Source organism: Patagioenas fasciata, chromosome 25 (assembly GCF_037038585.1).
Source record: "Patagioenas fasciata isolate bPatFas1 chromosome 25, bPatFas1.hap1, whole genome shotgun sequence".
In the NCBI taxonomy this organism is placed as follows: Eukaryota; Metazoa; Chordata; class Aves; order Columbiformes; family Columbidae; genus Patagioenas; species Patagioenas fasciata.
Genome location: NC_092544.1, coordinates 5,379,564 through 5,396,068, shown reverse-complemented (window position 1 = coordinate 5,396,068; position 16,505 = coordinate 5,379,564). Strand labels below are relative to the sequence as shown.

General features: G+C 52.6%; 1 protein-coding gene and 1 long non-coding RNA gene across 3 annotated transcripts; one reads left to right on the top strand and one right to left on the bottom strand.

Moving 5' to 3' along the window:
- Positions 1-812: 812 nt before the first annotated feature.
- On the bottom strand, positions 813-12,830 carry FAM76A (family with sequence similarity 76 member A). 2 transcript variants are annotated; one of them, XM_065857383.2, is made up of 10 exons: positions 12,709-12,830; positions 11,467-11,531; positions 10,743-10,797; positions 10,024-10,176; positions 9,588-9,745; positions 8,740-8,826; positions 7,953-8,084; positions 4,500-4,635; positions 3,944-4,045; positions 813-2,765 (listed from the first exon to the last, which is right to left on the bottom strand). In XM_065857383.2, exons 1-10 carry the CDS (start codon positions 12,787-12,789, stop codon positions 2,679-2,681), a joined length of 1,056 nt encoding a protein of 351 aa, XP_065713455.1. In that variant the 5' UTR covers positions 12,790-12,830; the 3' UTR covers positions 813-2,678. The 2 variants fall into 2 exon arrangements, with proteins under 2 accessions (XP_065713455.1, XP_065713456.1); XM_065857384.2 differs by lacking the exon at positions 7,953-8,084.
- A 1,013-nt stretch (positions 12,831-13,843) lies between these two features.
- On the top strand, positions 13,844-15,978 carry LOC139825610 (uncharacterized). Its single transcript, XR_011735784.1, has 2 exons — positions 13,844-14,113; positions 14,941-15,978. It is a non-coding gene; the product is annotated as an uncharacterized lncRNA (long non-coding RNA).
- The last annotated feature ends 527 nt before the right edge of the window (positions 15,979-16,505 follow it).

Genomic DNA, 16,505 nt, shown 5'->3' with positions numbered 1-16,505 from the left:
TGGGGAATGATCCATTAGAGAGCAGTGTAGGGGAAAGGGAGCTGGGGGTCCTGGGGACAGCAGGGTGAGCATGAGCCAGCACTGGGCCCTTGTGGCCAGGAAGCCAATGGGACCTGGGGTGGGTTAGAAGGGGGTGGTCAGTAGGTCAGAGAGGTTTTCCTGCCCCTCTGCTCTGCCCTGGGGAGACCACACCTGGAATCTTGTGTCCAGTTGTGGCCCCTCAGCTCCAGAAGGACAGGGAACTGCTGGAGAGAGTCCAGCGCAGCCACCAAGATGCTGAAGGGAGTGGAGCATCTCCCGTGTGAGGAAAGGCTGAGGGAGCTTGGAGGAGCTCGTTTGTATCAGCATCTTTAAAGAAAAAGAACCCCCTGATCCTCTTGTCTACCAAATCCGAATTGTTTCTGCGCTCTGGCTTCATTCAGGCGGTTGGGGAAGAAAATAGAGAACAGATCTCATCAGATCCAGCCGATGGGCCCTGGGAAGTGGGATGTAACCAAGTAACAGGGATCCTGGCAACGCGCTTGGTGGGGAGGATTTAAAGACAGAAACAAAAGTTGGAATGAAGCAAACAACAGAAAAATGGCATCTCCGTCCCACACACACCAGACCCACGGCACCGGACCCACGGCACCGGACCCAAGGCACCAGATCCACGGCACCGGATCCACGGCACCGGATCCACGGCACCGGATCCACGGCCGATGCTCCAACCAGGCAGGACATTAATCAGTTCCAGGCAGGGAAAGGTGCTTTGGTTGAGCAATTTTTCTCCTCTTTAAGGCAAACAGAAAGCACCAGACACAGCTGAGGAGTTTTCTTAAAACACTTTTACAGTTGTCAGAGTTTTGTACAAATCAAAGCGTCCCTTTTAAAATCCGCATTATTACAAACATACAAAGAAACAAGGTTGTTACTACAAATCATCAGCTACTCAACCGCAGGATCAAGTTATCACAAACCCCCCCAATAACAGTATGTACAGGGCCTTCCTCCCTCTGGTTGTTTCTGTATCTCGAGGGAAGCGAAAAGAGCAAAGCCCCCATTTAAAAAACATCCCAGCGATGCGCCCCGTTTTCTAAAAACGCGGGAAGTACAAAATCAGGTATTTTCCGGCCGTCACACTCTGGCAAAGTGCAACTATTTCGTCTTTCTTGCTTTCACATCAGAAGTCTCTTTTAAAAACAAATAAAGGAAGCAGAGCGCACCCGGCAGCGGGTGATGCTGCAGCGGCTCCTTCCACGCCGGAAGCCAACGCCAGCCAAAAAAAGTGCCTTTGAGTTAAAGGAACGAAATAAAGGATGCAAAAGAAATAATAAATGACAATGTCTACTTAAAAGCTCAACAAAAGCCCTGACAGAGCAGCCAGCCCCGCGGCAAAAGGACGATTTCTCTTCTCCACAACCCACCTCTGACTCTGCACTGAGGTTTCAGCTCCTGCTCCTCCGTCCTGATGGTCTCGGAGCCCTGAGATGTTTCTCCAGCCCTGGGTGGAACGCGGTGCTGGAGCCTGCGGTGCTTGTCCCCCCTCCATAGCAGCCAAGTGCTCTTTATCCCCCGTGCCCCAAAAAGCCAGAGCCTGGGGAGCTGGCCTGGCTGGCAGGGCCCGTGGTCTCTGTGCTGTTCTGGAGAGGCACGTCCCTGGTGCAGGGAACTTCCGTAGCCCTTTTATTCTGCTGTTTGTTCTTTGTGTTGTTTTTTTTAATCAGCAGTGAGAAATGTCCCTGGAGAGCCCCAAAAAAACACTCCCTGGCTTGGGGTGCTGCCTGAGTAAGCGCTTTCCCGGAGCCAAACTGGCTCCTGCGCCTGGAAGGGAACGGGGCAGGGAAAAGGGAGCTCGATCCAGGGATGATCCAAACCTTGAACTCTCCTCCTGTAAAGAAAAGGAGTAAGAGGCGCTTGATCACACCGAGCTGCAGAAGTCACCAATGTCCCAGAGGTCACCAAGTCACCGGAGGGGAGAAAACGGGGTGGGTTGGGGTCTGTATCGTTACATTCTGGCTCCCAACGCAAAAGCTCTTGTAACAAAACAAGAAAACACAAAACGAGGCAGTTCGGTTTGCCAAGCTGACATGGAAAAGAAGAAAAAAACCCACAAAACAAACCAAACCAAAATAAACTTCCAAGATAAATACACAGCCTCCATTTTGGAAGCATCTTCAAAAAGCTGGATGAACCGTTCTCAGCAGTGGCACAACCTTCCAGTAACATCTGTTGGGCTGGTGATTTATCCGTTTCCTTTTGAAGAGGGAAGAGTCCAGGGGAAAACAAAACTCAAGCTCCCACCACACGCAGCTCCCGTCTCATCTGCGTAACAACCGGCCACGGCGATTGCCTCCCAGCAGCCGGTCGGGAACCAGCGAGAAGTCTCTAATGCAGCAGGTTCCTGTTTGCTAATGAAAAGGGTTGGCAGTGGTAGTAACTGGTTAGGAAAAGAAAAATACATTTCATCCAAAAAACAGTACTTTGGGGAGGATTTCGGATGGCTGGGACCTCTCCCCGTGGATCAGATCGGTAATTCGAGAGACGGAAAGCAGACGCGCTCACGCCTGCTGTCGAAAGGCAACGTGCGCCAGGCGTTTCCATCGGGTCCACGGCAGCGACAACGCAGAGGTTTTACTTCCAGCCATCGGGCAGGTCTCCCAGACTCCTTGGCCAGAGCTCCCATGTGGGGTTTGGTTTTAAGGGGAGGTGATCGCTCCTGACTTCTCAGGCTTTTTGCCCTTCGATAGGGCAGCTGCTTGCTTCAGGAGTTCCCTGTTCTTGGCCTGGAAACACAGTGAAAATGGGGATTTAATGGCATGGATCGTTAGTTTTAGAAATCCTAGAATTGCCTGGACTTGCAGACAAAAGGAGGAGGGTGATGCTGCACAGCATCGCAGCACGAGCTCAAGTCCGGCATCTCCCCTCTAACCGCCTCTAAAGGGCTCTTCCCATCCCTCCCCTCGCGTCCCCCCGCTGTAAGTGAGACATTAATGGCTTCCACGGCGAGAAGGGACAATCGCGCGACCCGTGGGAGCCCAGCCAAGGACACTCAAAGGGCAGCGGGACGTGCCGCCCCCCTCCCCTCGCACCGGCCACCGCGCGGAGCAAAGCTCTGGTGACTCGAGGCCCCATCCCGACTCTCGGTTTGGCAGGTTGGGACCAGCTTCCCCTGCCCCCGCTCATTCCAAACCGCAGGGTGAAGCAGCTCACGGCTCTCCAGCTTCCCCCTCGGTGTCTCCACACGCCACCGACATTTTACTGTAGGCTGTTTTCTCAGGGGCAACATAAGCCTTTTGTCTTATCCCCTGCCATTTCTCATGGCTAAGGCTTTAGATCATTATAAACCTCAAAGTAATTAAAGGGTGCAAAGTTCATTTCTGTGCCTGATTTCCGCGCTGGAACCAGGTCTCCTTTGACCCGATCTCTTGGGTGCCTCGGAGCGTGTTTATGCTGACAGTCTGCCCAGTGTTTCCATGGCTGTGACGAGAATCCTGCTCTCCCTGCTCCCTCCAGCTCAAGGATTTCTCTTTTTGCACTACAGAGACACAGTGCTAAAGGAACTACCGATTGTTCCTTGAGCTTTGTTCTCTCTGGTCACATCAATCACATTAAGAATGGTGCAGGGAACTGACAAAGCTTTTGCAGTCTGGAGAAACACTCCAAACCTGAATTTGGCAATAGGTAAAATGAGTGTGATTGTTTCTCTCTAGTCCACAGGGGACACAACACAGCACTTTATAATACAGTGAGTCTGAACCCAAGTAGAGAGCAGCAGGGAGGATATAAATAGGGGTTAAGACGCACTGCAGATGGTCCAGAGCGAGGGAGAGGCTGTGGGACAGGGCTGGGATGCGTTAGCAGAGCTGTCTGTGCAGAAACTCATGGGCTGTTGTGATCAGGGTGTCCTCAGTCACTCCTGGGTACAGCACAGCTCAGCAAATAACAACAACAATGCTGTCACCTGTAACTGCTCCATGACCTCCTTGTGCGTCTTCTCCATTTGGTTCATCTTTGCCCTCATCTGCGACTCCTGGTATTGCAGGTCGGCTTTTAGCTCCGTGATCTGCAGAAAGGAACAAGTGAGCTGGAAGAAGAAACAAACACCTTCACCCCAGACGCACCCTGTCACAGAAAATGCTTTTGCAGAGGTTGCGTGAGATGGAGGAGCTTGGAAATGTGCTGGGGTGGGCAGGGGCAGCTCAGCAAGAGCAGAGCCGGTTCACAGAGCAGCACAGAGAAGCAGGAGCAGCCAGGGCTCTTTCTGCACAGAGCAGCATGTTTTTTCTCAGTCTTTTCCCCACATGGAGGTCTCTGGGACAGCAGTCAGGAAATGACCCTTTATGAAATGAGATCTCCTGGGTGGGTCCAGAAAATGTCTTTGACATTGGAAAGGAGGCAGCCTGGAAAGAGCCAGAAACTCTCTTGCTCGCTCCAAAATAAAAAGCCAGACTCCCCTGGAGTGTGATCTGTGTGAACACGTCCGCACGCGGCGGGAGGAAGCAAGCCAAGGGCTGTACCTTCTTCTCCTTCTCCAAAATCATCTGATCTTTCTGGTGTAGCATCTTTTTTAAAGTCGCCACTTCCTCCTTCAGCTGCGCGATGATGACAAAGTGGTCGGTGCCAGGAGAGTCCAGGGCGAGGTCCGGAGAGAAACTGCAACAAAGAAGAGGGAAAGACTCATCACAACCCCTTCTCTTCATTGACACAGGGAAACTCCCACAGACAGCACTGGAAGGAAAATGGAAATCATTTAATGACACACGTTGTGTCCTCCAAATTATAGAATCACTTTGGTTGGAAAAGACCCTCATCAAGTCCAACTGTTCCCCCAGCCCTGGCACTGCCCCATGTCCTGAGAACCTCATGTCCGTCTGTCCAACCCTCCAGGGATGGTGACTCCAGCACTGCCCTGGGCAGCCTGTTCCAATGCCCCACAGCCCTTTGGGGAAGAAATTGTTCCCCAGATCCAACCTCAACCTCCCCTGGCACAATTTGAGGCCGTTTCTTTGTGTCCCTGTCTCCTCTCAGCTCCTGTTCTCCAGCTGAACCCCCAGGTCCCTCAGCCACTCCCATCACACTTACGCTCCAGCCCCTCACCCTTTATTGGCGTAAGGTGCCCAAAACTGACCCCAGGGTTCGAGGTTCAGCCTCCCCAGTGCCCAGTACAGGGTGATGATCACTCCCTGGATGCAGGAGTTACCTGTATCCCTGCCCTGGCTGCTACATGGAATTTGGGAATCATGTGGTACGACAGATGACAGGGATTAGATGTGACATATCAAATTGTGTTATTGATTGATCAGCAGGGACATGGAACTTCTATGGGTGATCAGCGTGTGCAGCAACCTTACAAACAGTTAAGGGTCCTTTTTCAAACCCAGGAGTTGCGGACAGCAATCAGAGTTCATGTAACCACTGGGGAACTCTCTTTGCTCAGTCCCTGGACGCCCAGCAAAACCTTCCACTAAATGTAAACAAGCATTATGGCAAGGAGGGAACATGAAAGAGAAACAACCTCCAAGTTAAACAAACAATGCCAAGGGAGACACCTCGATTAAAGTCAGCTCTGTCCTCAGCGGTGAAAAGGGGTGAAAAGACACACTGGACTTTTGTATTTTGATTCCACCATGACAGAGTTAATTAGGAAGAAGTTTCATGACCACTCCAGAGCAAGGAAGACTCCAGGAAGACAAAGAAACAGCTGAGCACACCACTTGTACACCCCCAGGAACTCTAAACCCAAGCAACCAGCTGAAAACTTATCTGGATACGAATCACTCCCCTGCACTGGTAATTCATACATCTCCCTACGAGACACCCGGTGACCTGGGCAGCCACGAAGTGTCATGCACTAGAGGAATATTTCAGTTCATAAGATACGACAAGCTGCAGCCACAGGCCCAGGGAGCTCACCTGATCTTTGCTTGCCTTCTGTTCCTTACCGCTGGAACGATAAGCCTGATTTTTATCTCTTGGTGCTAAAAGGGCAAGCACACTCCCAGCCGCACACACCTGAAGTCACTGTATAAAACCTTCACAGCAATAACGCAACAAAGCTTCACCTAGAAGATTAGTTCGAGTCTGGCTGTTATCAGACAGCACTGCTGCTATGAACAGGTTTATATGAAGCCTGACTTTTTTTTAAAGCCTCCAAAGTGCGTTGACACTTGTCCTAAAGGCAGCATTTAGTTCTAAAGCCCGGACGTGGAGTGGACTGGGGTCAAATTGCTGCCTCTCTCAAGTACACTCCCATCTCTGTACTGGCTGTTCCCCTCACACAGGGGTTTCCTCCTGGAAATAAACCATTTTCTATTTAAAAGCACAGTCTGCATTGATCAGACTGGTTGGCAAGGATGTGGCACAAGAAAAAGCTCTTTCCACCACTGCGCTGGGGTGGAAACTCAGGAGCAGCTTCACAGATCTGAAAGTCACGGGATGGCACCAGGAAAGAGAGTCTGGCAACGGAAAACTCAGCTCCGAGGGTCTGTAGTCTTACAGGGTTCAAGCCCGCTGAGAGCAGAGCCCACGCCACGGGACTGGCAGCTCTCTGGGGACAGCAGACCTAGCGCTGGGCTTGTCACGCTGGGCAGCTCTCGAGCGCAGGAGAGGTTCGTACACGCACACTACCACAGGATAATATCTCCATTTTAAATCTGTTCCTGGGTAGTTTCCCCGAGTGGAGGCTGTGCAAGATGGTGGTGGGTGCTCTGGTACCTTGTGTGTGCAGGAATGTTACTAACAGTAGCTTTAATTTCCCACTCAGTGCTTGGGAGAAGAGAAAGAAAGGATAAAAACACAGCCTCCATAGAGAAAAAAAGGGTTCTTCACTGATTCCCTGTGGCTAAAACCAACCTCTTGCTTACACCACTCCTCTGTCCAGGCAAGCTGCACTCCTGCCGTATCCTGGGGTGAGGACAAATGCCAGGAGTTGCTCACATTACCCTGAGCAGGAAAAATTCCCTCCTTGGCAGCTCCTGCTGCAGAGCACGCTGTGGAGTAGGGAAGGTGACAGCCGGCCCTGCCACCCAGCGGGGAGAAGGGACAGACGGGCCACCAGCTGTCCCCAGAGCCACTTGAGCTCAGCACAGCCTGTGTGGACACCAGGGGTGTTCTCCTGCCCCAGGGTCTGCACCCACAGTGGGGAATGGAGGGCTCAGGGTGCCCAGGCAACTCCAACAAACACACTTAATGGATCACCGTTATTATTCTACTCAAGAAACACAGCCACAGGTCTATTTAAGGCAGCTGCAGCTCGCCTTTTCCACAGCACGTTGCTGGAGCTCTTCAGGAGTTGCTAAAATTACCCACAGTCACTGGGATTCATCAAAAAAAAAAGCCCGTGGCGAAGACCACAACCAGGCTGAGAACATCTGACACAAGAACAAAACAAAGGCGTTTGATTTCTCTAATACCTGCTCCTGTTTTCCAAACAAATGGTTGAGCTGCTGATGCCAGAATATGAGACTTTTTGCTTCTTGGATAATTTTCAAGCCAGCAGTGGTGGTGCAGTGAGTTGTCAGGTCTCAGCCCAGGCTTTAACAAGCAGATAAAAATGCATGGTGGTGTCCTACAGCCCGGGGAGCAGCCTCAAAGTGAGCAGGAGCCTTGGCAGGGCTCAGCCACAGCTTCCAAGCCACAGTTCACCCTTAAAATTTTCACACTTTTAACTGAAAACACTGTTCAGATGATAAATGCTCTTTTAGAACACCCTGCCTTACAAAATTATTATTATTGTCGCATTTCAGAAACATTGACAAGGTGTCAATATAAGAGAGACGTGACTTGCACTCTCAAAGAAAAGACGTTCAAGGTAGGTAGTGATTAATTAATTACCAGTGGCTTTAACAGACCCTTTGGCACTAATGTGGCTATGCTCTGGTCTGTGCACAAAATTCACTGCTGTTTGGGAAGAGAGGGAGAGTTTCCATGGGAGGGAGGGCAAGAGGGGAGAAAACAAGAGGTGATCTCACTTCAGGATGTCAGTGCCTTGAGAAACAGGACAATGGTGGGCACCGAGACTCTGTTGGGAAGCAGCCCACTGCGCCAACGTGGACGGGGCACTCTGGGCAGGGGGACAAAGCATCTCGGGAGAGGAAGGAACGCTGAGAATCAGAGAGGAAAGGCAGGAATGAAAATATGCATGTACAAGATGGTAAAAAAATCAAAATCCATCTCAACCTCCTGTTTCTGCTAGTGAATCCCACTCTGCCGCGCATGCAGCTGGCGTCAACATCATCCAGCACAATGTGTGACAGCAGGATGGGATTGGAAGGGTTCAGGCAAAGCTGTTTGATTGTTTGTCCCTCCCCCAGAAGGCAGGAGGGGAAATGGGAGGTGGTGTTGACCCTCTCCTCTGACATCGCCTCCCTGCAGACCAGCCTGACAGCCCCAAAATCACCAACCCCACAGAGCTCGACTCTCCCGCGCAGCTGACAGCCCCGTTCTGCCTCTAACTGCAGAGAGCGGACAACGCTCATCTGGCTGCGGTTTTTTAACTGTTGGGGAGCTCAGCCAACAAGCATTTTCTATTCTAGTAGGTACAAGCACTAAGTATTCTGTTCCTCTTCAAACCGAGGTCTAAATGCCAAGTCACACTGGCCTGCTGGGTTTTGGAAACCGCTAATACAGCCCCTCAATGTCCCAAAGCCTAAGATCCCTGCTCTCACGTATGAGCTTCCTGTGATTCGCAAACTCTGTCTTATATAAATGTTGCAAACACGACCGCCCACCCGCAATTTCCCCATGTAACAGGCTCACCTGTCACCGTTGGCAGAGATGGCATCGAACTTGGCTTTCTTCTTTGGGATTTCATTCTGAATAGAAGAGGTGGATAAGGTTTTCTGGCTGGAAAGATGAGGAAATCGTATGTCAGAACCTGAATGACTTGCAGTCTAAGACAGATAAATATTCCTACCCCCGTTGAATCTATTAAGACAAGATTTCCTAGCGCAAGAATGAATGATAAAAACCTCATTCCCTGAAGAGTAGCTGGAGACCAAAAATAAACAGAAAACAACGTGTCAGTCAGATCAGTAGGTAGGTGAACAACTCACACTTAAAATCTACATTTCAATCATTAAATTTTACAAATGCAATTTAGCTTTAATTGTGTATGAGTTCAGCAAGTTGAATCACTAAGAAGCACTGTTGGACTACAAGCCTATGCCAGAACAGCGGGGTTTGCAAACTAGTAAAGCCTGACTTAGCCAGATTCTCCTGAACAACAACAACTGCCAAAACCCAACACCAGCGTATGGAGGCCCAGATAGGACCAGAGGAAACGGCCTCAAGTTGCACCAGGAGAGGCTGAGGTTGGATTTAGGAATAATTTCATCCACAAAGGGCTGTGGGGCATTGGAACAGGCTGCCCAGGGCAGTGCTGGAGTCACCATCCCTGGAGGGCTGGACAGACGGACATGAGGTTCTCAGGACGTGGGGCAGTGCCAGGGGTGGGGGAACGGTTGGACCCGATGATCTCGAGGGTTTTTTCCATCAAAAATGATTCTGTGATTCAAAAGTGGCTTTAGGAAGTGCACCGAAGGAGCATGGAGCAGCCAGGCACCCTGTTTGCTCACCAAGTGCACAGAAAAGCTCGTGCACGCTACCTGTTGTAGTGGCTGCCGCTGCTGAGCCTGCTGTACTGCTCCTTCTCCTGCAGGCTGGCCCGGGAGGAGCTGCTCAGGTGTTTGCACTGCTCTTTGGTCTTCTGCAAGACACGTTTGTAGGACAGCGTGCACAACCAGCACAGCAGCTTTCCATCCACCTGCAGGATGAAAAAGAGAGGAGAAAACGTTTTGGTCTGGCTTCCTGCCCACAAGCCAAATACAGAGAAGAAGCACCTTCAGGCAAAGGGGAAGAGGAGCTTGGAGATTAAACAGCTCCAAAACACAGCTCTGACAACAAAGCTCAGCTCCAGAAAAATCCTTTATAACCGAGAGACACCCCTTTTGGAAACACTAGAGAATACGTGAAGGAGATGGACAGACAATCGCTGTCATCAGCTCTTTTACCTTTTAGGCCTCCTTTTACAGCGATACTGACCTTCTTTCTGTCATCCTTCCGGTCAAACGCACACTGCTGCTTGCACTGCTCGCAGGAGTGCGGAGGTCCGTACTTCTTTTCAGAGTTTGTGCAACGCTGGCACTTGTTTCCAATAAATGCTGCTATAATGTTGCAGTACTGGCAGGGTTTGGGCTTTAAGAAAGAAGAACAACTGATACAGCAGTGCCTTCCAATTACATTAATACATTACTCTGTCCCCTTCTCTCTTGCCATCACTTCAAAACTTTTATTTCCCCTTTTCAAGCTAATCATCATGCTGATCCAGAAACCACAATTACACTTGGACCTCTGGTCTCTTGCTAAATGTATTTAGCTACGGCACCCAGACCATTTATCAAGTGCTATGAAATTTTTATAAAACGTATAACTCCAAAATAGAAGCAATCAAAACCTCTTTTTTTAGCTTTCAGATAAGCAGGAAAGCAAGATTAATCACTGCTTCTGCAGCAATCTCAGTTTGTGTAAGCATGCTCGTTTTGATTTGATATTGAATAGGTCATTTCCTGGCCTAAAACGATGCAGAGCTGCTCTTTCAGTACTAAGAGGAGAGAAAAGGTAAAAGCTTCATGCTTGAGCCCACATATTATCGATCAGTCATGCTATAACAACACAGCCAGTCCATAAACTACTCTGGGATTGGGCAGGATAAAGATAAAAACGATGAAAAGAGGCTGGTGAGAATGAGCCCCCTCACTTACTGTGCCATAGAGCTTCACGTTCTGAGCACACTTCTTGCATATTGTGTTGGTTTTGCTGTTCAAAAGAAGGAAAGATTGTTCTGTTAAAACTTCCCCAAAGGAAATTCAGCCCCTGTGGTGAGGATCCCTGTTTCCCCCAGGCTGCATCTCAAGTGGCGAGGTTGTATTCATCCTCACTACGGACTCACAACAAAGGGCATTTCCTATCCCCATCTGGTTGAGGATAATTTACCAAAAAGTGGAATTACTGTGAAGTATCTTGTAATCAAGGTAAGTCAGGACAAAGATGTATTTGTTCAATAAACACAGGAAAAAACCCACACAATGCTTGCATGCAGTTACTGGGTTTACTAATCCTTCCTCTGTAAGCTACGTAACTTGCAAAAATGCAAAAGCACAGCTGAAGGAAACACATAAGGAAATAATTTGTGGCTACTAGAAATCAGAGAAGAGGAAAACTCATGGGAAGGTGCACCCAGATCCTTCACTGGAAGATGCATCTGAGCACTAACGAGAACTAAACCCCAAGGAAACGGTGCAAATTAAGGACACCTCAGAGGCACAGTGACTCGCCCAGCAGCCCTTTGAGAAAGGTCAAAGGTCCCCCGAGTCTCCCACAGCAACAATCTACAGGTTAAGCCTCAGTTAAAGGTGTGGAAACACTACAGTTCTGCGGGTGCATCTGTTCTAAAGACATCGGTCTCCCCAGCTCAGCGACATTTACCTTTCCTGCTGGAATTCAGTCCTGCAGTAAGTGCATTTAACAATGGGATGTGCAATCCGGCACTCCTGCAACAACAGAAGCGTTGGGTGAGATTCAGCGCTTCTCGCGCACACCGCTTCCCAAAATCCCAGGTCACCTGCTGACCTCCGCTCCCATTTCGCCTGTCAAACTCAAACCATTTCCTCCCTGTACAGTCACACTGCTCTCATGAGGGCTGAGAGCACAGGAAGGGTGACAGGGATGGCATGTGTCACAGGTGAGCCAGAAGTAAACTTGAGATGTGTAACGAGGGCTTATTTGCGCCCAACGCCCACAGACAAGGGTCACGGTGGTTGGCCTCACCTCCCCGGGCAGGAACAGAAAGTCCTGCTGCAGTTATTGTCACCTCTGCTCTCCGCCAGCCTCCTGTGCCCGTGGTGACAGCAGTCCTGCACTCCTCTCCTCCCAAGCCTCACAGCTTCCCCTGCACCCACCTGCTTTGCCCCATGTTTCTCAGCAATTTGAGGCTACTCCATATCCTGCCCCCCAGCTCTGATCTCATCCTTCCCCACTCAAACTGTCCCCCAAGACCCAGCTCCCCCCTTCAAATACCATAAGGCTTCTCCCAAATTGCCCCAGACTCTCCCAAAAACCCCAGGATCCCCCAGGCCTCTCCGCTTGCTAACAGCCTCCCTCACAAACAGTCCTTCACTTGTCCTCAGTTCTTCCCCAATTCCCCCATGACTCCCTCTCCAACATCCTCCAAGTACCCCCAGCACCCCAAACTGCCTCAAGTGCCCTCAGGTGCCCCTGACAAACAGCCCCCCCCAGTGACCCCTCAATACCACACAGCTCCCCAGCAGCCCCCATGCCTCCAGCCCCAAAAACCTCCCAAATCCTCCCAGAACCCCAACCACAAAGCCTCTAACTACCCGCTCTGCACCCACAGATTGCCCCAAACCACCCTCCCGAAAATCAGTTCCTCAATTAGCCCCAAATAACCACCCTGAGACCGCAGCCACCCTAGATACCCTCAAGGCCTTCCTCACAAACAGCTCCCACTTACCCCAAGTCCCCTGCAAACCCCCCCTCACAAACCACCCCTCACAAATTCCCCCTCACAACCCCCCACTCACAGAACCCCCTCACAAAGCCCTCCAGCGGCCCCTGCCCCCCCAAGCAGCTCCCTCACAGACAGGCCCCCCCGTCCCCTTCCCCCAAGTCCCCTCACGGTCTCCCAGGGCTCCACCGGCCGCCCCGGACCTTGCAGAGCTGCTGGCCCTGGCTGAGCGCCTCGAAGGGGAAGCGCTGGTGGCACTTGGTGCAGGCGTAGAGCGCCGCCATCCCGCCGCCCCGCTGACAGGCGCAGCCCTGCCCGGCCCGGCTACCCGGCTCCGCCCTCCCGTCGCTCCTTCCCTACCATTGGCCACAGGTAGCATCACTCACCCTTCTGCCGCTGCTCATTGGTCAAAACGGCCGTCACTCCCGAGAAGGGGCGGAGCGGGTCCGCCCCGTCCCTCCGCGAGCGTTGGGGAAGCGTTAACGTCACGCGGGGAGCGCTGCGCGGTGACGCAACAGTCCCGCCCCACCCTGCCCCGCCCCTCCGCGCGACGCGTCACGGGGCCACGCGCGGCTCCGGGCGGGTCGCGCGAGATCGCGCGCGTGGGTGGGGGCCCAGCCCACAAGGCCTTGCGGGAGGGACCCGGAAGTGGGTTGGGCTGTGCTGGGTTAGGCCGGGCCTGGGAAAGGACCGAGCTGAGCTGAGCTGAGCTGGGCCGAGCCAGACCGGGCCGGGCGGGGGCTGGGGAAAGGGGCTGAGCCAGGCCAGGCTGGGGTTGGTGGAAGGAGCTGAACTGCGCAGGAGAAAGGGGCCGAGCTGGTGAAGGTGCTGAGGGAAGTGGAGCATCTCCCGTGTGAGGAAAGGCTGAGGGAGCTGGGGCTCTGGAGCTGGACAAGAGGAGACTGAGGGGGGACTCATTCCTGGGGATCAATATGGAAAGGGGCAGTGTCAGGAGGATGGAGCCAGGCTCTTCTCGGTGACAACCAGTGACAGGACAAGGGGCAATGGGTGCAAACTGCAACACAGGAGGTTCCACTTAAATTTGAGAAGAAACTTGTTTGGGGTGAGGGTGTCAGAGCCTGGCCCAGGCTGCCCAGGGAGGTTGTGGAGTCTCCTTCTCTGCAGACATTCAAACCCGCCTGGACACCTTCCTGTGGAACCTCAGCTGGGTGTTCCTGCTCCATGGGGGGATTGCACTGGATGAGCTTTCCAGGGCCCTTCAACCCCTGACACTCTGGGTGCTGTGAAAGGCTGAGCTGGGCTGGGCCACGAGGAGGGTTTAGGAGGGGGTGGTGGGGCTGAACCGGGGTGGATCTGTAGCTGGTGCGTGTGAGGGGGTTGAGGGAAAGAGAATTGGAGGAAAAGGGGGAACAACGTAGGAAGTGGTGTCTGCAGCGAAAGGAAAACCTCCCGGTGAACTCGTTTCCCTCTGTGCTGCAGCAGCTGCGGTCGCTGGGCGGATCTGTGGGTTGGGGCAGTGCCGCAGCTCCAGGCACTGGGAAGGTGTTTCCTCCGTTCCATCGCAGGGATGAGGTTGGACTGCAGTCGCTGCACCGAGGGCAAATCACGAGCTGCACACACGCTGAGGAATTGCTCTTTTGTAATCAGGTAGTTGTCATTTTTTACAGCGCGACACAGAACAGATGCTGCGAGCTCACGTATGTGCTCCCTGCCCAAACAAATGGGGGGCATTAAGGCGTTTTGGAGTTAAATTTCGCTTTACAGAGCCAAGATCGAGTGAACAAAAAGCAGTAACTACTCATGGTTCTGTTAATAACCCCACAGCAGCACGATCTGGTCTTTTTTCTGCTTTTTTTGCCTGACATTCCTGCATCCTGACCCCCTGCTCGCTCTCAGGCCATCAGGGTTGCCTTGAAACCCCTTTCCCCACCTTTTTAATGTTTTCCACACCAAACGACAGTGCGTTCCCAGCGCGAGCGGTGGAGCTGAACCAGCTCCCTGCAGCGCTCAGCTGCTCCCAAGCAGGACCGGGGGAGTGCCTTGGGTGCTCAGCGAGGCTGCGTGGGTGTGCATATTAAAGTGAAATTCTGCTGCGCTCGGCTACCTCGGGGACTGGTTATAATCACCCGGCAAACACGCTGCGTGGAGGAGAAACACTTAATTTCATGAAATTCGTTGTGTTGTGCTGGCGATTGGGAAATACTGGGTGGTGGAAGCGGACGGCAGAGGCGGTGGTGGCTTCAGTACAAACCCCTGCTCGCTGCCCAGGGCTGTGATGCCCCGAGGAGAGGGGTTTTGGGGAGAAATCAGACAGAGCCCCGGGCTGGGGCTGCCCCGGTTTCTGGGGTTTGATAACACACCTGGAAAACATAAATACTGTGAATGATTTGTTATAAGAAATAAAAAAGGACCTAAAAGTCGGGAGGGGGTCGCAAACCTCTGGAGCTGAAGGCAAAGGGACGATTTCGTTTCAGAACGTGAACAGCAAACCTACCGGAGCGCTCATGGTCGCCGAGGGAAAAACGTTTGGCAAAGGAAGAGCGTTTGTAACGCTGCTGCCGAAGGGTAATAAGAAACGCTCAAAAAGCCGCTGCCTCGGTGATTTTCCAGGACAGCCTCGCAGTAAAGAGTTTGGAGCTTTGCAGAGCTGGGAAAACCATTCAGGTTGTAGAATCATTTTGGGTGGAAAAGCCCTTCAGGATCACCGAGTCCAACCATAACCCACCCCGGCACTGCCCCATGTCCTGAGAACCTCATGTCCGTCTGTCCAGCCCTCCAGGGATGGTGACTCCAGCACTGCCCTGGGCAGCCTGTTCCAATGCCCCACAGCCCTTTGGGGAAGAAATTGTTCCTAAATCCAACCTCAACCTCCCCTGGCGCAACTTGAGGCCGTTTCCTCTGCTCCTGGCGCTTGTTCCTGGGGAGCAGAGCCCGACCCCCCTGGCTCCAAGCTCCTTTCAGGCAGTTCAGAGATCAGAAGGTCTCCCCTCAGCTCCTGTTCTCCAGCTGAACCCCCAGGTCCCTCAGCCGCTCCATCACACTTGTGCTCCAGCCCCTCACCAGCTCCGTTCCCTCCTCTCAACTCGCTCCAGCGCCTCAAGGGCTTTTTTGCCGTGAGGGGCCCAGAACTGACCCCAGGGTTCGAGGTTTGGCCTCAGCAGTGGCCAGGACAGGGATAATCACATTGGATCCAAAATTTGTACCCCCAAAAAGCTCCAGTTATCAGCAAAGACGAGGTGGCCTCACTCTGGATCACAGTCATCACCCCCCCAAAACCTCAGGGCTCCACAACACGTGTCCTTTCCCCCTGTGAGCCCCCCAGCTCTGTCCTGACACCCAACCCCCCAGGAGCCCCTTCCCCAGGGCCTGGGAGAGCTCGTGATCAGCCCCCCCGGTTCATCTGGGAACATTTGGTAGCCAAGAAGTTGCCAAAACAAGTTGGATTCAGCTGTTGTTCCCTGACACCGTCTGTGGTTCCCTGCAAATCACTAACAGATAATATTTTCATCTTCTGGCTCTCTCCGCGTCTCCTGCTTTCTGAATAATTACCTTGTTTTGTGCGAGCCGTGAGAGGCTTTCACAGACCATTCATCCAGCGCTGAAAAGCAGCCAGTTTTGGGGGCTGGAACACGTTCTTTTGGCCACCTGGCATTGGTGTGCAGGGCTCTGACCGAGCACAGCTGCTCGGGAAGCGCCGCGTCCAGGACAGCGCGGGCAGGGCAGTAACCAAACCCAGCTGGAACCCCGGCCGGAATCCCGGCCGCCCTTCCGCGGAGAATAACTCAGCCTGGCAAACTCGGCCCACCCTGCGCTTCTGGATGTGTGGACAGATTGATCCCGCAGATCTGGACGCTCTCAGCCACAGAGAGGCTGTTTTGCTGGGAACAAAAAGGCCTCTCGGGAGCTGTTTGCGGCGCTGGGCTCCGTCTCAACTCGATCCCCGTGGCCCGGCCGGTGCTGGGCTTTGCCAGACTGGGGAGGGTTGGAGCTGGGATCACCCCAAGGTTGGCGTCTCCACCCCAAAGGACAAGTTTCTCCA